The 20902-nt window shown below is 36.8% G+C and overlaps 3 protein-coding genes across 4 annotated transcripts in view; 2 read left to right on the top strand and 1 right to left on the bottom strand.

Moving 5' to 3' along the window:
* LOC106065185 (uncharacterized) overlaps positions 1–12973 on the bottom strand; it is a 58758-nt gene extending 45785 nt beyond the window's left edge. The window contains exons 1-2 of the mRNA XM_056041084.1: positions 12836–12973; positions 11830–12023 (exon numbers count right to left, since the gene is read on the bottom strand). The gene's annotated coding sequence lies outside the window, so the exon portion shown is untranslated. The remainder of the gene's footprint in view (positions 1–11829; positions 12024–12835) is intronic.
* Positions 632–6515, top strand: LOC106073910 (uncharacterized). The gene is made up of 3 exons (XM_013234590.2): positions 632–893; positions 2445–2994; positions 4354–6515. Exons 2-3 carry the CDS (start codon positions 2462–2464, stop codon positions 4445–4447), a joined length of 627 nt encoding a protein of 208 aa, XP_013090044.2. The 5' UTR covers positions 632–893; positions 2445–2461; the 3' UTR covers positions 4448–6515.
* The window catches only part of LOC106065184 (uncharacterized), a 32744-nt gene continuing 24714 nt past the window's right edge, over positions 12873–20902 (top strand). The window contains exons 1-2 of one of the 2 annotated variants that reach the window (XM_056041090.1): positions 12873–13315; positions 16033–20046. In XM_056041090.1, coding sequence (XP_055897065.1) covers positions 12873–13315; positions 16033–16192 — 603 coding nt within the window. In that variant the 3' untranslated portion in view covers positions 16193–20046. Of the gene's footprint in view, positions 13316–16032; positions 20047–20902 lie in introns of those variants that run through there. The other variant, XM_056041091.1, reaches the window with a different exon arrangement.

Here is a 20902-nt window from a genome sequence, read left to right as displayed (position 1 = left end):
GGAAGCCAAGCGCTTAACCACTAGCACCACACCCTTATTTTGCTATAAGTGAACAGATATTGTAAGACTCATAAAACACCATCTTCTCTACATAATGTTGAATAGAGATTTTGTGGGTCTATTCTGAACTTTATCTTTGAATGTTCAAAAGTTTTTCAAATCTATATCTTTTTATCTGGGTGATATTGTCGCAGATGATCCTCAAGCGTAATTAGTTTCATATCGTCATAAAAAAGGCAATCGGTAACCGCTTGGTTGACAAGGAAAGAATGAACAATTTTATATAATCAACGCTAGACAGTCTACATTTCTTTTTGTTAAACATTATTTACATGAAGACAAAATTAAGTTATTTTAATAAGTATTGAAATTAAATAAAACAATTTTTCGTTTGAATAACAGGATAAATAATTAAATGATAAACTAAGTTAAAATTATATATAGTCTGAAGAATTACATTAATGGGATGTAAAAATTAACGTCACGACCTGCTTATATGAAATCTTTTATCATAGACCCCCTTGGACATCTCATGGACCCCCAATTTGTTTTTTCACTTTCGTAGACCCCTTGAAAGTCTTCGTAGACCCCTGGGGGTCTATATAGACCACTTTGGGAATCACTGCTTTAGATCTATCATTGCCAATAGAGAAAAATATTTTTAAAAAATGTCTTCCTGTCTAGATATAAAGGTTGTAAATTCTTGAGCTCTATTTAGAAATCAGACAATAAGCTTGATCTTATTTTTAACTACATGGAAATTCCCATTTCAGTTGAATCTGTCTATTAATAGAGTGTTTACCGATTTCTTCAGCACAAATTGATGGAATAATTCATTCGTTTTCGATATGATGAGACTGCGATCTTACTGGTTCCATTAGGTTTCAGTTAAGGTAAGTTTATAATAAGTATAGACTGTCAATTTTGAAGTCTCTAAGCACTTAATTTCATTCCGCATTTATCTATAAATATAAACTTTCATTGCAATAAACAAAAATTGATTTTTTTTTTTTTTTTTGACAAGTTTTCTATCTCCTATCCAACTGAAAACTTTTAATCTAAACTCTTGTTTTATTACCATTTTTGAATAAGCAGTTTAATAATGAATGATTGAATTTTTAAAAACATTAATCTGCTGTTAGGGGCAGCTAAGGGCCGGTATCCCATCTATGGGTTTCAGGGGAAGTAACAACTGTATTATTTTATTTTGTTATTTATGAGTATTAGTAACATCCCTTTGTAATTTTGGCCGTCAACATGCAAATTGAGAACACACACACAATTAAAACCAAATGATAATACAAATATAAACGTTGTACTACATAGAGACGTAAGAGTGGAACTACACAGGATCCTACTACTGGCCACTGGTTTTGTTATATTAATCATATCAGGGTAATTGGGTAATTGGAAGATCCAGGCGAAGTGAATACGGTGATCCCAGACCAAATAGAAAACGAAAGGAAGAAACAATGGTATTCTTACAATGCAGTCTAACAAGTAGATCTTAATATTTGTGAATAAACCTTGAACTCAAGTAGTCACCTAGAGCCAGAATAGTAGACGGAGGCATTGAGTTCTGCTATGTTAAGATTCGATTCATTTTAAGAAATTTGTTTCTATTCAAAAAAATAGTTTTTTGACTCCTGCGCGAGCCCCCCCCCCTCCACCCATCAGAGGCCATAGGCGGCTGCCTTGTCTGCCTATGCCTATGGCCAGGCTTGATCCTATATCTATATTAATTTAAATGGTTACAAATTAAATTGCTAGTTGTATGATTTTATTTTTGTTCCGTCTTTGTCTCATCGTAGTTTTTTTGTTTGTTTATTGTTGTTGTTGTTTTTTTGTTGTTATTTTGTTGTTGTTGTTGTTTTTTGTTTTTTTTTTTTTTTTGGTTATTTTTTTGTTTTTTTTTTTGTCTTTTTTTTTTGTTATTGTTGTTTGTTTGTTTTTTTTTTTGTTTTTTTTTTTTGGTTGTTTGTTTTTACTGTAGTGATTTTGATCTTAACTTAAAGAATGATTTTTTTCTCTTGGACTATGCGGAAGGTAGCAAGAGAAGAACAACTAGCTGCGTACAAAACTAGACTGAAAAAAATCCAATTATAAGCCTATTTTAAAATTGTTTCTGATGCCGCTAGGATCGAGAGTCATTAAAATGAGGTCGCAAGTTCATATCCTGCTCACTGCCATCCCCGTCGTCCAGCCTGAGGTTCGGATAATGAAGTCAATTAACTTTAAAGGAACATCCGAGACATGTACAACATTTCTTACAACGCCAAATGAATCTTTGAAACATTATTACTTTTGACAATCTAAACAAAATCACACATTGAATATTCATTGCGAATAGGCGGATCAAACAGGGATTCGACTCAGACGGCGGCGCCACTGAGTTTGTATGATAACAGAAACCCTCTTTGTAATCTTGTTATATTTTTTTTTAGGCCAAGAATTTTCTAGAATGCCGAGAGAACGCTGGCTGAAGATACAGGATTTGGTCAAATCAAATGATGCTATTGTGAAAGTAAGGGACAAGCCTATGGAGTCCTTGAAAATACAAAGTTCACTAGAAAGTGTAGCACCCACCCAAAAACTCAAGTCTTCCCTTCCACAAAGTGCCTCTACTAAATCTTCGCTGAAGAAAGGGCTGATGCATGCTGCAAATGCTATTACAACCGCGACCATGCAGGAGGCCCGTTTAACGCCGACCCCATCATTAAGTCGTCTTGTAGCCCCTACAGTAGACTTGATGGCATGTGTATCCCTTGGACATTCCAACTTTAAAGTAGAAAGAGAAGTGCTGACTGATATAGAAGCTGAGATCGGATCTATTCTGAAGGACAACGTTCCTAATCCTAACAGCTCTAAGGAACTTCTGAGTACAATTATGCAAGCCGTCAAGTCGGCACTGGAGACTCTATCAAATCATTTGGTAGCAGATAAATACGCAGAGTGTATGGTTTGTAAGGGATGGAACGACAAGCTCGATAAACCGTAAGTGTTTGCTTCTGCTTTCATAAAATATATTGGTTATCTGTATATATAAGTCACTCAACCATGCGAGATACCACGCATAAACGCCGACTCTGTAACCCTTGATGAAAATTCATAGAAAGAGAACTATGTTATTTCTGCAAGTCGGACTAGAGTTACCCCACGTAAGTTGCGCGGCAACAGAGAGCTCGGCTCAGAAAAAAAGAGAGGGGGCGGAGGACAAGTAGTCTTCTCTGTATATATAATTTTCTACGTCGCCCAACCATGCGGGACACCATGCACGCACGCCAACTCTCTAGCCCTCCTCCCAACACCTCCAGCCCGTACCCGCGCTTTCCTCACTCTCCAGGCATGCGCACACAGTCGTTTGCCCAAACCCACCCCATTCGGACAACTGTGTCTTTCAGGAACTGTTCTTCCGTCACTAAATTAAGAAGCAAACATTTACAAGATTTACATCAAAGACTAGTTTTATAGTAAAAAAAAATGTTTACACATGATATCATGATGTAGGTGTTACGAGCTAATGAGACTCTTAGTTATGTACAAACAAAACTCATATATATAGTAGATGATGAATACTTTAATATTGGGAAACCATTAATAACATATCAATAATAACTTAGTTTACATGATTCCATCTTGGATTCCTCTCTCCCTCTAACCCTTTCAACACGCATTCGCACCATTCCACATTCACACCATGCTGCGCACGTAACAGTAAGAGACAGTAGGAAATAAATACATGATACTCAGAATAGCAGACAAATATATGGTGCTCAGAATAGCAGACAAATATATGGTGCTCAGGGTAGCAGACAATTATATGGTGCTCAGAATAGCAGACAAATATATGGTGCTCAGAATAGCAGACAAATATATGGTGCTCAGAATAGCAGACAATTATATGGTGCTCAGAATAGCAGACAATTATATGGTGCTCAGAATAGCAGACAAATATATGGTGCTCAGAATAGCAGACAAATATATGGTGCTCAGAATATATATATATGGTGCTCAGAATAGCAGACAATTATATGGTGCTCAGAATAGCAGACAAATATATGGTGCTCAGAATAGCAGACAAATATATGGTGCTCAGGGTAGTCTTGGATGACAATTCTAAAAATCTCAGACTTTATATTTTGACCTCTACTAATCGTAAAATTGCATATTCTTGTTGTAGGTATAAAGATGTAGGTAAAAATTAAAATTACTTTTGATTGTTATTACCAAACAAATGGCGGGCTGAATCAAAACCTTTTCGCAGGCCGAAGCTAGTCGTAGTTCACTAAACTATTACTTTGAGTAGCCTAGCCTAGTTTGAATCAATAAACATACGTTTTCTTTCTTCTACAGAATAGTACAGTTTAAGCTGTGTTATATCTCCTGTAATAATAGTTCATCCCAGGCCATCAACATACCAAATACTAAATATGTCATCATCAACTAGAACTCAACACCAGTCTTCCATGTAGCGATGTCAACATATATCATCTTCAACTAGAACTAAACCCCAGTCATCAACATAGCCATGTCTCCATATGTCATCTTTAACTAGAACTCAACCCCAGTCATAACCATAGTGATGTCTCTATATGTCATCTTCAACTAGAACTCAACCCCAGTCATAACCATAGTGATGTCTCCACATGCCATCTTCAACTAGAACTCAACCCCAGTCATAACCATAGTGATGTCTCCACATGCCATCTTCAACTAGAACTCAACCCCAGTCATAACCATAGTGATGTCTCTATATGTCATCTTCAACTAGAACTCAACCCCAGTCATAACCATAGTGATGTCTCCACATGTCATCTTCAACTAGAACTCAACCCCAGTCATAACCATAGTGATGTCTCCACATGTCATCTTCAACTAGAACTCAACCCCAGTCATAACCATAGTGATGTCTCTAAAGTCATCTTCAACTAGAACTCAACCCCAGTCATAACCATAGTGATCTCTCCACATGTCATCTTCAACTAGAACTCAACCCCAGTCATAACCATAGTGATGTCTCTAAAGTCATCTTCAACTAGAACTCAACCCCAGTCATAACCATAGTGATGTCTCCACATGCCATCTTCAATTAGAACTCAACCCCAGTCATAACCATAGTGATGTCTCCACATGTCATCTTCAACTAGAACTCAACCCCAGTCATAACCATAGTGATGTCTCCACATGTCATCTTCAACTAGAACTCAACCCCAGTCATAACCATAGTGATGTCTCCACATGCCATCTTCAATTAGAACTCAACCCCAGTCATAACCATAGTGATGTCACCACATGCCACCTTCAACTAGCTCAACCCCTAAGTGCTTACAAGTGAGAACCTGTTTCTTTGTTGGTGTAGAGACTAGATTTTGTACATCCCTAATGAGAAGTTTTAAATAATGGTTGTGTGAAGGTACAAGTCTTGTTCACCTTTTCAAGCATACTTTTTAATGATATGTTAAATATTGCTGTTGATTATTATTTCTGTTATATAGAGTTTCTTTACTTTTTTTTTCTTGTTTATAAACAATATATTGTACATAAAAACTTCCTCAGGCATCAGTTTTTGTCATTACAGTAGTTAGTTTTTATTTGTCGGACAGTATTTTATTTCCTCTGGTTTTGGAGAGTGGGGGGGCATCTCAAGGTTGAGAAACATCATTAAGGAATTTCATAGTGCTGTCAGTCTAAACATCAATCTATTCTGTCGCTTAGTCATCTTTGAGTAAGTCATGGTAGGTTTTTCAAGGATAAAATAAATGGAGCTTTTGGTGTGTTTTAAAACGCTTTTACTTAACTTTATACTCCGTTACACAAATGTATCAAAAATGTTTGTTTCGCATGTTTCGAATGTTCCTTAAAAGTTGAAGATATTTACTTCCTAGTCCAAACCTCCCGTAGGACGACGGGGGATGTGAGCGGGCATGGTTTGAACCCTGGTCCATCGATAAATCCGAACGATAGTCCAACGCGCAAACCGCACGACCAGGCAGCGATCCAGTAGGATAAACGCGTCGGCTAAGGTCTTCCAGGTATTGTAACGCAGCAGAAGCACACCGCTTGTGTGTAGTGTGTACTATGTAGTGTGTGATTAGACACATTTGAGATGTTAGTAATGTATCAAACCTGAACTGGTTATAAATTAAATGTTGCCATTGCCGTTATTTTGTTATAATATTTGCTGTGCTATCTATCCAGGTCTTTAATTTGTTATTTATTTGTAACATAGTGTCTTACTATTTGGCCTTGGGACTCGAAGTTCCGTGTAGTCATAAGGAAATGCATTCGACTAGTATAAGTGATATGGTCTATTGAACGCTGGTGTTGCCCCATTGTAGGCCTACTATATTGATGTAGATCCAATGCGGCCTTTAAAGGAACGGGTTTGTCAGGCTAGTAACTCAGAGCTCTGTGTTAACGGACGCCACACAAACTACATTCATGACTAGATCTACAACTGGTTTAAGAGTTCAGAGTGGGACATTTTAAAAATTAAATTGACTTGTTTCAATATACTTTTAATGTCTGTTTTTCTTTTGTTCTTGTTTGTTTGTTTGTTTTTTGTGAAAACTAAATGAGATGAAATAATGTTTGAATATATTCGATTTATACACAGGGTCGGATTTATACACCGGTACAGGTTTGGAAGCTACTATCTCTTTCTCTCTCTCCTTTCTCTTTCTTTCTCTCTTTCTCTCGCTCCTCTCTTTCTCTCTTTCTATTTCTCTTCTCTCTATCTTTCTCTCTTTTTTTCTCTCTCTCTTCTCGCTCTTTCCCTTTCTCTCTCACTCTTTCTCGCTCCAGTTTCTATTTCTCTCACTCATTCACACACACCTCCTTACTCCTTATTCCCTCCCCTTCCCTTATGGTGACCCTTGACCTAAGTAAATACATTTTCTCTTGGTCCAGGAATGAGAGGTCGGCTCTATATCGTACTCCCTACCATCTTGTATAAATGTTAATGAAAACAATGTCTAGGCAATGTCGGAAAAGACGTCAAGGAATTCAAACTAAGGAAATTGATTTTGAACACGTGATCTCAATTCTTCAACCCATAGACTAATGCCACTAGGAAATCCCAACACGTTTTCAAGCCGGAAATCCAAGAAACGCCAATAAATAGAACTGCATGTAATGGAGAGGCCATTGACTTTGAAATGTGTTTTGATAGTTTATGATGTTTGTCTTGCATAAAGTTGTAGTTTGTGGCTTGCTCCTTAACAACGAAACAACTGATAACAACTGTTGTAAACTCAATGGGTGAATATAGATACAATTATCAGGCTTCATAGATTGTGGGTAACAGAAACTTGACAAAGTAAAAAGTCACTATGACTAGACCATTTTATTAATCACAAACCTAAACAAGCAATATATTTTTTAAAATCCTTTCTAAAAAAACAAAAGCTTATCAATAGGGGAAGAACTTCGCCTTCAAAACTAAATCTATCAATAATGTAGAAGTTATTTTCCTTATTCGATATCAAACAAAAGAATTAATTACCAATAACTAATTGACTAATTGAGTATTTTTTTTTATTGATTTAAGTTTTGTTAGTAAAATAAATAAGTGTTTAAAGTCTCAAGTTGATCAGAGAATACGTGAGGGAGAACTAGCGTTAACAATTATTTAAGGGGACTAAGCCCAACAAATTTAGCCATGAATGTGAATACTGAAGTATTAGTTTCCCTTGTTGGTATTTAATCATGCCTTATCTATACCAATGAATAATTGTGTGAAGTTTCTACTTGATCCGAGAATGGGTGTGGGAGAGATAACGTGTATACACTTTTTACCAGACAGACAGGCCTGTAGACAGGCAGACTGAGAGACAGGCAGGCCTGTAGACAGGCAGACTGAGAGACAGACAGGCCTGTAGACAGGCAGACTGAGAGACAGGCAGGCCTGTAGACAGGCAGACTGAGAGACAGGCAGGCCTGTAGACAGGCAGACTGAGAGACAGGCAGGCCTGTAGACAGGCAGACTGAGAGACAGGCAGGCCTGTAGACAGGCAGACTGAGAGACAGGCAGGCCTGTAGACAGGCAGACTGAGAGACAGGCAGGCCTGTAGACAGGCAGACGGAGTTGATATAAGCTTTGTAAAAAATGATGAATAACAAGCACTCATGGACGTAAGTCACGCAAAGCTCTGTTAAGCGAAGCGTAACTTTCATTTATATCTACAGTATCCGTTGCGTAGTAAACGAAAGGTCAAAAGATTAGTGTATAGTTGTAATTCAGTTCTAAATATCGAAAGATGTTTATGATTTTTTTTTTTAAATTACAACAATTTCATGAATAGTATGTTTAATGGCTAGAGAAAAGAATTCCCAGTCTGTGTAACGTCCACACCAAAGAAATATTTAACGAAAAGAAGATTAAGAGAAACGAATAGTCACATTTGACTAGAGTAACACCTTTAGTAAAATCACTAAATTTAGAAAGCCTTCAGGACAGAAGACTCAAAAGTAAAGTCGCAATTATACATTAAACACTGAACCATAATCTTCAAATACAAAATAAAAATCTAATAAAATACTCTGAAAGACACAAAGATAAAGGCACATTCCTCGTCCCATATGCTAGTGCTGTTAGAGCATGGAATGGGTTGCCTGAGCCAGCCAGGAAAAAAAATAACTTGGCAGAATTTAAGTCATTTGATTAACATGCATGACTAAATGCATGACGCGTAGGACGTAGTCATCTTCCTTTTTGAAGTAACGTCTGTATTTTATAAGATAAGATAAGAGAAAGAAATGTCTACAGTAAATATTTAATAAAGAATATCCATAGAGAAAAATGTCCAGCAAAAAAAAAATGCCCAATGAAAAATATATTTAATAAAAAAAATGATCAACGATAGATTATTATTTTTTAATTCAAAATATTTATATAATTTATGCTATACTGAATAAGGTCTTTAGAACTGATACTGTATTTTGTTGAGAAACATCAGACTACCAAGTATGTGTTAACAGTGTTAGTTTTACTTATAGGCAAAACTACCTTTATCTCAGGGCATTAACCTCTATGAGGCGACTCCCAAAGAATATCTAGGTAATATTTTCAATTATTTAGAAGAAAAAGCAAAGAAACAAAAATGTACGACGTTGATTATAAAATATACGTGGTTAGTAGGCGTTGGATTTATAAGCTAAGCTTTAATAGATTACGGTCTCAAGTGTAAAGTTGGGCCTACTGACAACAAAGTAGTTTCACGTTTCCTTTAAGTATACATAATGTGTAGTATCCTTTTCCATCCAAGCTATAATTAATTTTCTGTTAATTTATGGTGGAGTAATTGAGGATTAACTGGTTTGTTAAAAAAAACTCACTAGGTCAATTGGTTCCATCAAATAACAGACTGTGAACTCTTATGCATGTCACAGATAGACAGTAGCTATGTTTTAGGAAAAAGATTCCAACCATGTCTGTTAGAAGAAATATAAAGTACCCCTCTCAGACCTTCTAGATGTAAAGGTTATCTGTTTCTGTGGCTCACAGTTAACGAGAGTGTCATATAGCCAGCACAACGACAAACAGCCTTTACGTCAACTAATGTCAGGTACCCATTAGATCTAGGTGGACTCAAAGGCACCATATGATCCCGAAATTAAATGTCCCAGTCTTCACCAGGAATTATGTAAGTTAGGTTAGGGTTAGGTGTGAGCTTCGACTGTCGGTGAATGGTCCCAAGTACATCCACTGCCTTCCTTCAGGAGGTTTATGCTTGAATGTTAATAATCTTCATATATGAAGGACAATGCGAAACATGTAAAAGAACATCTTGCAATGCAGCCATTGTGCCTTGATTGTAAGGAACGTTACAAAGTAGAGTTCATTGGAAGTGACAATGTGCTCACCACTGAGAAGGAGATTATCATTTATAGTATTAAATACCCAGGGAACGGCAAGCTCAGTGGCTGAGTGGTAAAGCGTTAGGCTTCCGAGCTGAGGGGTATCGGGCTTGAAACTCGTTGTTGACCTTGACATTAGATTGGGAAAGTAAAAGAAGCTATGCAGGTTAGATAACACCCTCGTCATCCGTCTGCCATAGAAAACAGATGTACTTTATATCATTATCTATAAAAAAAATTCCATATAGATCGCAAGGTCTAAAATGGTTACTTAGCCTGGTAACACATGTCGTAAGTTAGGTAAACGATAATTTTAATCACAGCAAATATATTTTTAAAGGTATTACATTTTGAAAAAGCATGAACAGCAGACATACAGACATAAAGTAATTATAAAATATTCCCTCATTTTTACAAAACTTATAACTCATTTTGTCTGTCTGGTAAAAAGTTTGTACACATTTTTTCTCCCACACCCAATCTCGGATCAAGCTGAAACTTTGAACAATTATTTCTTGTACCTGACAACACAAGAGTCAATAAAAAAATAACCTATTAGTTAATTAACTATTGGTAATATCTTAGTAAATACATTTATTTACGCATTAAAAAACAACAACTATGAAAGCAAATGCAACCAAATGAGAAATATCCCCAAACTGTGCAATAAGTTTGTAGCACTGATTATAAAATTGTTAGAACCAAGTTATATATAGTCATAGATAACATCACCAGGTTCTGTAAAATTTATTTCTTCAATACGATCTGGGATTCCCCTCTCTAAATATAGACACTTAAAAAAAACAACTCAAGAGCTAGCTGGGTATAGAGTCGCGTACAGACCCTGGTAAAACGTCATGATAACCTACTTTGAAACTGTGTCCGTATGTCATCAAAACAAGTTCATTGAGAATGAGTGTGTAGTGAAATAAATCTACCAGCTGGCAGGAAGTATTGAGATCTCATTTTGGAGGTCTACTAGACCGCTAGAGAATAACTCATTATTCAACTGTGACTGTAGTAAAGTTAGTGTGTTTTTTTGGAAATCTGCCACTAACCGATACGCTAGAGTGATTTGTGACTTGCTGGCTACTCTCCGGGAAGTCAAGCTCTTAGAGCTTGGGAATATGTAAACTTCTTATTTCCACTAGACACCGGAAAAAGGAACAGAAAACGTAGATCTACTCTTAGACGTTGACCCTTGGGCTTTATGGCTAGTTCTGTCTAATAGTAGGTATATAGATATATCTAGTAAGATTCACTTATGGACGATATGATGAGTTTTTAACTAAAAAATCAAGAACTTACATAAGATAACTATTATGATAGCCGTGGATCTGGAACTAACAGGCTTTGTGCAGTAACAAACTCATATGTAAGTTGAGAAAGAATTTGTTTCTAATCTGTACATGGTTTTGTGTTGTGAATTTTTTTCAATGACTTAACTTCAGCTTATTGTATATCCGGCTATCAAAATTAAAGCTGAAATATTTAGTTCTTTTCAGTGGTCTGTATGGAAACAAATGTATATGTAAATGTGTCAGAGATGTTCTCTTGCTTGACTAGAACTGCTACATTAGATTAGTTTTTGCAGCATAAATATATAAAAAAAAAAATTAATATAAACCATCATGATCAGCGTTGTTCGTATCATCAATTCAATGCCTTTATTCAGAATTCGCACACTCATATATCGAATTGTTTGCGCTGATCAAATCACAGCTTTGTGTGGCAGGCACATTGATAGCAGAAAGATTAGCTTTTATTCAAGTAGTCTTACAACCTACGAATTACAAAAAAAATGTTATTATATACATTAATAAAGCTTTGGTGTAGATCAATCTGTTCACATATAGAAATATAAAGTGGTCATTGACTACAATAAATATGCAATGAAGAAAACAAAAAAACATTTACAGTATTAGTGCAACTATTAATTTTGTTATTAATTTTTAAAATTTAATTTTGTACCTGAAAATAACTTTGCCTATTTTCTAGCGGCCCACTTAGATGAAGTCCTCAATTTTTATGTTTTTTGTTGTTTTTGTGTTTTTTTCTTTGCTGTCTTTGAGTCGACGATCTGTCACTTTGAAGTCTCAAAAAGAAATCGTTATGCAAACATTCGATTTCACCGTCGTCATGTTCGATCCAATAGTTCTACTCTTCTGAAAGCAAACCATTATGGTTTTATAGTTAAGTATGCATTTTGTATGCACACACTAGTAAACCTTATTCAAAATAAGAAAAATACCTTAAAATATAAAACAATATTCTACGTCTAAGCCGTCCACACGGACACAGTTATGTGCTAATGTATGGGTAGTGGTGCTTTCACTCCATAAAAAAAAAACATTTTGATAATGCAATTAGAGCAATTCTTAAGAATAATGTAGAGGTATAAGGCCTCCTAAATTAGTTGTTTGCAGACTGGTGAAGATAAAAAGTTTACTTACAGGGAGAGAAACCAGCGTTATGAAAATGAAAATAAGTAGATATTTATGTTTTTGTTTTGATTTTATTTAAATTATCATTTTAAGTTCTACATTCTGATTCAGGTGATCCCTACAAAGGCATTATTTTACACATAATTGAAAATGTCATATTGATTTCTCAAAATACTTGTTCTTAAGAATTACTATTCATTTAACTTACAGTTTAAAGAAATGCAAAATAAAACTGAAGAAAACAAATTATAATGTAGCAGACTGTTATTCGAAATCAGTATTTTGTGAAGGCATAACTATCCAATGCTATTAACGCAATTTAGGTTTGTCTTCGTAACGGTAGCCCAATAGATGAATTCGACCAGTCCATATAGGCCACCCAAGAACGATACATGAATGTGACTGGTCCTTAGGGGCCACCTTAGTGTTTCTGTTTTGAGTGTGTGTGTGTGTTACACAAACTCCTTTTTTTTATTGTTTTGCAAATATAGACATGTTGAGAATAATCTTTTATGCACAAACTGTCTTTTTACTTTCCACAGAAATCTAGTGGATTTCCACTAATCCACCATGTCAACCATCCATAAGCTGGTGTCAAACACGTGCCATTCTCAAATAGCCACTGTACATATTGACAAACTACTGACCGGGATGATCAATCAAACAATGGCATGCGGTGACAAGGCTAAAACTAAGAAAGACAAGTCCGACGTTGGAGCTGTCAATGCACTGTGCCAGACACTTTATTCCAGTTGTAGACTTGGAATGGCAGCGAGCTCACAAGTGCCACAGAAAGTTCTGGACGACATTCAGAATGCCATGGAGCAATGTTTGCGAACTCATCCGATTTTCGATGAGATTAAAACCTTAAATATAACGCCAAAGGAAATTCCCATAGATGAAGTGAAGAAGAAGCTTCAGAAGTACATCCAACTTCCGGAGGAAGAGAAGAAATCAGCAGACTACGCCGACTGTGATGTCCGCGGTGAAGTCAGAGACAACGCTTTCAAAATGTAAGAAATCGTATCTTGTTGAGTCAGATCTGGTGATAATCTTTGGAGAAAAGGGATAAGCCTTGGGTGAAAAGTGTTGCGGAATCCTTTCATTGCTGTAACAAAGGCGGTCCTTTTAGGGATCTCCTCTGCTTGCCTCAATTAGTTCCTCTTGTGTTTACGTTGTGTGGATTAGATCTGTGTGGATTAGATCTGTGTGGATTAAATGTGCTATAAAGATATAATAATACAAATATTTCCGAACAAATTAACTCAATTTAACAACTCAACCCCCCCCCCAATGTGTTAAAGCAATAGATCCTTCTTCTACCAGTATACTGAAAAGCATATTTAATCTGATACTTTAAGGAGTTTTAAAGCAGAAAAAATTCACCTTAACCTCTCCCCACCAAATGCACCAAGGGCATATATAATATAAATAAAGCAAAAGATATAAATATACGCTCAATACCATCAATTATTTCATTCATCATATATGCAATCATTGTGTTATGGAGTCTACGTGTGTGCATTTATCTATAATGTAATAAAATGTGTATTTAGTTCTATTCACAAAAGAAGTTTATTGAAGTTATTTCAAGTTTTATTAGTTAAAAATATAGTACAGTTCAGTGGTTTAGTTGTTTATCAGCAGCCCGGGACTATAATATCTAACGGATTTGGATGAAAAAATTAGCTCTTAGCTCTAGGACTATGTTCTTACTAAGAAATGGATGAGCTAGATTTGCAATCTAAGTGTAGAAATGTGCACCTCTACCCCCTTTTCCCCGAATCTTCTTCTATAATTAAAAAAAAAAATAGCGTTAAACTTAACAGATGATTTCTCAGTCTCCAATTAATTTTAGTTTCACTTCAGAATTCTCAGCCTCAGTGTGAATCTTAAAAAAAATACGGCCTCGGAATCCATTTACATTTCGATCATCATCGACCTTATTATCGTTGTATCATACCTGATTTTATCATGACCAAAGAGGAAACGAAATCGTTCCACCCTAGTAAACTGTTTACGTCGAAGAAAACTAGAATCAAGTTAGAAAATGTATTAGTTTAAAAATCTAGGAGTGTTAGTGTGGTCTAGATCAGTGATACTCAAACTACGACCCACTGGCCATATTTGGACCGTAACTAGATAATATCCGGCACCTTCACACTCCTGTTCATTGTGCATAATGAATCCGCAGAGGTTAAGTCCCATTAGATTACACCATTATTGCGGGGACGCGGACTGAGAATCGCGTTACGGAAATGTTATGTCCCCCAAGTGAAAAAAGTTGGGGATCCCTGATCTAGATCAGCGAACTGTGTCATAGTTCGTTCAATGGCTTTACGAGAACACACCACATTGGGGAATACCGATATCAATACGACTAACAGTCTGTTAATGATGAGTTGAGAATGTTCAATGTTATTACAAACACATATTGTAGGCCTACTTACATAGCAACATCAACGCAAATAAAAATCCCTGGACCACTTGTTACTCCTCAAAACGTAAATTCGGAGTTTTAAAAAGTTTGTGTGCCAGCTTTAATCAAGATACATATTTCAAGATGTACGTGTAAACTAGTAAAAAATATGTATTTGTGTACGAATATTCTATACTACAAATTTAATATGCTACATAAATACCAATATGAAAATTACTAATATAACAATACTAATAGGCCTATACAATACTTTTATGATCATATGTAAAGATATACTCACATAAAATAACTTTACACAAAGATATGGACATTCAAATACAAAAACAATAAACACGCAAGACAAGTATGTGTTTTAAAAAACAGTTTATTGATTTTTAGCGGCCCCCGAAGGAGGAAAGATTCTATTAGTTTTGTGAGGCCTATCTGTCCGTCCGTCTGTCCATCCGTCTGTCCCGTTTAGATCTCGTAAACTAGAAAGATAGTGAAAATCCGACATTACAATATTTTAGACAATTCAAAGTTCTGATGCAACGACTACTTTTTTCTTTTCTGATAGAGAAAAATCTAATTTTTTAAATTACTTATTCAAGCAGTTTTTTCATAAAATACACCACTTTTACAACTATTCACTATTAATAGTAACAAACACTTAAGCTCATTATTAGGGGAGACTACCTTTTGCCATAGATTTAATACGTTTACACAAACGGTTGTAGATTTTTTGTCAAATTTTTGTTTTATTTTTATTGTTAAGTTATGTAAGTTCAGTTATACTAAGTACTATATTTACACATTAAAAAAATGATATTTTTTTAATGACAAACAATCTATTTAGTATACATATAAGTCAGACATAATTTAAAACAACAATTAATAAGTAGTTTTTCATATTATCGCGTGAACTGCATCTACAGATCCACAATGAAACACCTAACCAAAGAAAAAAAAAATATTTTTCTTTTACGGAAATGTTTAATTCTTGAGGAATAAGAGATTGGCTTTTTGCAAAACCATTAGATCAGTTAGATATTCATTATAAGACATCAGTTAGGACAGGTTCACGTCAACTTAGCATAGAATTTGAACTATCCATTGGTCTGCTGGACCGCTGGGGCACCACACGAGATCTGTTAACCTTTTTTCCTCCTTTATTTTCTGTCATTTGTCTTTGATATAAATTCATTCTGATAATATTAAAACCTGCCTTTTTACCTGCCTGGGTGGACCACTTCGGGTCCACATGTAGACATTCAGATCTAACTTTTTTTTCTTTTCTTTTTTTTTTTTTAGTTGCTTGACAATAAATTTCTTCACTACTCAAAATGTCAAGTGCAACGAACTAGTAGTGGACACTGTCCTGGGTCTTGCCGTGGACAACAGTGCAATCAACGTCAATTTCGCCAAAGAAAATTCAGGAGATTTCCACAATGTGATGATTACTCGACTTTAACACAGTCTTCGCCACTGCATGTGAAATAACACAGTCTTCGCCACTGCATGTGAAATGAACTAACTCATACTTTAAATTCCAAGATGATACACACAAACGATTTTCAGACACAATTTTTTTATGGTTGCTAGGTTCTAGACACCAGTAACTTTAGCAAATTTTAATATCACTGCAGAGGCTGCATTAGCTGCACCTAGGCGCCTGAGCAAATATCACTGCAGAGGCTACATTAGCTGCACCTAGGCGCATGAGCAAATGTCACTGCAGAGGCTACATAAGCTGCACCTAGGCGCCTGAGCAAATGTCATATGCGGGGTCTGACCCTAACTCTTACCCAAAATATCATGCTAGTATCTTTCATGGTTATTGGAACTGCTGCCCGGAAGTCTTCATCAATATTGAGTAACATTTCCTTTTTTTAGGATAATGGTCTTCGCTTGAATACAACATACTGAATATCAGTCACTAGCGTACTGGTGCAGCATATTAGAATGCGTGGCAGAGGACCGCATATTTGTATAATGAGAATATTCATATCGCATAACTATCTCAGAAGCAGGGCATTTCGGCTTATCTTATCTTATATAATACAGACGTTACTTCAAAAAAGAAGATGATTGCGTCCTACGCATCAAGCATCTAGCCATGCATGTTAAGCAATGACATGAATTCTTCCAAGACACTGGTTTTCCTAGCTGGCTCAGGCAACTAATTCTATGCTCTAATGGCACTAGGATAGAAGGAGCAATTTGTCCTAGCATAAATGTCATTTGTCCTCCCCAAAGGCCGCCTCTGATAACAGGATCAAGACCTGTTCTTCTAGTAATGTAAGGACATCTTATTCCAAGAGAGGTGAGAGCTGACATGCTAACATGTTGTATTGACCTTCTGGCAAAGGAAGCACAAAGTGTGTGTACATTTCATTCTTAAGGACTACATCTAACCATTTACGTGTTTATTCGTTTCAAGGTTTTACGCGTTCGTATACACACTTGATGAAGTGAATTGTTCATTTCTGGCACAGTGGAAAATCGTTATCAGTCTAAGCCAAGTGCTTATTGCTAGGTCTCTATACTGACTACTATAAACTCTGAGTTAGTGTGTTGTTAACTTGTTGCTAGTAACGACCGTATACATAGAGTTCACATACACAGGCTCTTTAATGGGAAGTTTCCGGTTTAATATACCAGTGCTACTCAACTGTGACTCACGTGAGTGATTGAACTTTTACAAATTGATTCGTACGGCTTGGGACGAACTAAAGAAATAGCTGGTCTACGTTTGATTAGGAAGTAAATGATTTGTTTTTAAATGAGTAACAATTGCAGTGGGGCTTTACTTTGAGCAATGATTCAAGTTAAGAAACAAAATTAACGGGAAACAATATTACATGGGTCATCTCTTTGGGAAACGATATTACATGGGTCATCTCTTTGGGAAACAATATTACATGGGTCATCTCTTTGGGAAACTATTACATGGGTCATCTCTTTGGGAAACAGTATTACATGGGTCATCTCTTTGGGAAACAATATTACATGGGTCATCTCTTTGGGAAACAATATTACATGGGTCATCTTTTTGGGAAACAATATTACATGGGTTATCTCTTAGCAACCAATACACATTCGGAGAAATAAACTTTTCCCACTATACTTCTCAATTTAATTTTTTTCGTTGTAGTAATAATAGTATTAAATTGTTGTTATATCAATTATGTTTTGGCGAATCTTTCCATTGAATGTTTTCTTGGGTATCTATTGTTTGTTCCTCTTAATGTAATGTGACATAAACTATGCCCAAGGACTCTAATTCTTCCATTCGTTGTGTGAACTAGACATTTAGAGAAACATGAAGCCTCGTTTTGAACATCGTGGTGTACACGTGCATGGATATATCCATTGAACACAAATATAAACTTTGTGAGATGGCAACAAACAAAAAAGGAAAAGAAAAAGTCGAGTAAGGGCTGCTAGCAATAGTGGCGTCTGCTAGAAAGTGGCGTCTGCTAGAAAGTTGCGTCTGCTGGAAAGTGGCGTCTGCAAGAAAGTGACGCCTGCTAGAAAGTGACGCCTGCTAGAAAGTGGCGTCTGCAAGAAAGTGACGCCTGCTAGAAAGTGGCGTTTGCAAGAAAGTGGCGTCTGCAAGAAAGTGACGTCTGCAAGAAAGTGACGCCTGCTAGAAAGTGGCGTCTGCAAGAAAGTGACGCCTGCTAGAAAGTGGCGTCTGCTGGAAAGTGGCGCCTGCTAGAAAGTGGCGTCTGCTGGAAAGTGGCGTCTGCAGGAAAGTGACGCCTGCTAGAAAGTGGCGTGTGCTGGAAAGTGGCGTCTGCAAGAAAGTGACGCCTGCTAGAAAGTGGCGTCTGCTGGAAAGTGGCGTCTGCTGGAAAGTGGCGTCTGCAGGAAAGTGACGCCTGCTGGAAAGTGGCGCCTGCTGGAAAGTGGCGTCTGCAGGAAAGTGGCGCCTGATGGAAAGTGGCGCCTGCTGGAAAGTGGCGTCTGCTGGAAAGTGGCGTCTGCTAGAAAGTGACGCCTGCTGGAAAGTGACGCCTGCTGGAAAGTGGCGTCTGCAGGAAAGTGGCGCCTGCTGGAAAGTGGCGTCTGCTGGAAAGTGGCGTCTGCTAGAAAGTGACGCCTGCTGGAAAGTGACGCCTGCTGGAAAGTGGCGCCTGCTAGAAAGTGGCGTCTGCTGGAAAGTGGCGTCTGCAGGAAAGTGACGCCTGCTAGAAAGTGGCGTCTGCTAGAAAGTGGCGCGTGCTGGAAAGTGGCGCCTGCTGGAAAGTGACGCCTGCTGGAAAGTGACGCCTGCTAGAAAGTGGCGTCTGCTGGAAAGTGGCGTCTGCTGGAAAGTGGCGTCTGCAGGAAAGTGACGCCTGCTGGAAAGTGGCGCCTGCTGGAAAGTGGCGTCTGCAAGAAAGTGACGCCTGCTAGAAAGTGACGCCTGCTAGAAAGTGGCGTGAATTCTATCCCAACTTTACACCCTGGCTCTAATGCTAGTGAACCTCAGCTTTGAATGTCTGCCTATTCTGGACTCACACAGATTATGGTCCAGCTTTGATGTCTGCCTAGTCTGGTTTCAGACTTATTTTGAGATTGGTGGCTGAGAAGTTTTACTGGTCTCTGACTTATAGTCAGACATAATTCTGGATATTTCGCTTGTATTGCCTCCATTACTATAAGTGACTATAAGTCATCAGTATTGACCAGTGTAGACCAATCTTATCTACCTGATCTTTGGAATGATGTGGTTTAACAAGGGAAATATTTCTCATATGCAAAGAACTACACCAAAACAACATACTCCGTTGTTGTGTACTGTGAATATGCATTGAACTGTGTATTTTGTGTACTGTGCAAATGCATTGAACTGTGTATTTTGTGTACTGTGAATATGCATTGGACTGTGTATTTTGTGTACTGTGCATATGCATTGGACTGTGTATTTTGTGTATTGTGCATATGCATTGGACTGTGTATTTTGTGTACTGTGCATATGTATTGGACTGTGTATTTTGTGTACTGTGCATATGCATTGGACTGTGTATTTTGTGTACTGTGCATATGCATTGGACTGTGTATTTTGTGTACTGTGCATATGCATTGGACAGTGTATTTTGTGTACTGTGCATATGCATTGGACTGTGTATTTTGTGTACTGTGTATATGCATTGGACTGTGTATTTTGTCTTTCTATTTTTTACTTGTGAAGACAGGCGGGTGTGTTTTGTTTAGAGATGTGCTTGCATTGTGGACTAAATCTTGCCATTTCTATTAAAAAGGTATGATGTATATATTTGTGTTTTTGTAATTCATAGATTTATCACATGATAATAAAATGCATTTATTTTTCTTCTACATTGTGACTATATTTTTTTCTGGCATTAAGTTAATTTAATGTATTATACAAATAAATTACAAGCCATAACAAATTTGTAAGTTATGTGCTAATAAAAAAAAATAAAAAAAAATATTAGTGGTTAGTTATGAATTAAAATAGTATCACTAGCTGGCGGCGATAATAACAGCTTGATGATATCGACTTGATCTAGTGATGATGATATCGACTTGATCTAGTAATGATGGTATCGACTTGATCTAGTGATGATGGTATCGACTTGATCTAGTGATGATGGTATCAACTTGATCTAGTAATGATGGTATCAATTTGATCTAGTAATGATGGTATCAATTTGATCTAGTGATCATGGTATCAACTTCATCTAGTGATGATGGTATCAACTTGATCTAGTGATGATGGTATCAACTTGATCTAGTGATGATGGTATCGACTTGATCTAGTGATGATGGTATCAACTTGATCTAGTGATGATGGTATCAATTTGATCTAGTGATGATGGTATCGACTTGATCTAGTGATGATGGTATCGACTTGATCTAGTGATGATGGTATCGACTTGATCTAGTGATGATGGTATCAATTTGATCTAGTGATGATGGTATCGACTTGATCTAGTGATGATGGTATCGACTTGATCTAGTGATGATGGTATCAATTTGATCTAGTGATGATGGTATCGACTTGATCTAGTGATGATGGTATCGACTTGATCTAGTGATGATGGTATCAATTTGATCTAGTAATGATGGTATCGACTTGATCTAGTGATGATGGTATCGACTTGATCTAGTGATGATGGTATCGACTTGATCTAGGGATGATGGTATCGACTTGATCTAGTGATGATGGTAT

Source organism: Biomphalaria glabrata, chromosome 9 (genome assembly GCF_947242115.1).
Source record: "Biomphalaria glabrata chromosome 9, xgBioGlab47.1, whole genome shotgun sequence".
NCBI lineage: Eukaryota > Metazoa > Mollusca > Gastropoda > Planorbidae > Biomphalaria > Biomphalaria glabrata.
The sequence above is the reverse complement of the archived record's forward strand: the minus strand, read 5'-3'. Positions and strand labels throughout refer to the sequence as shown.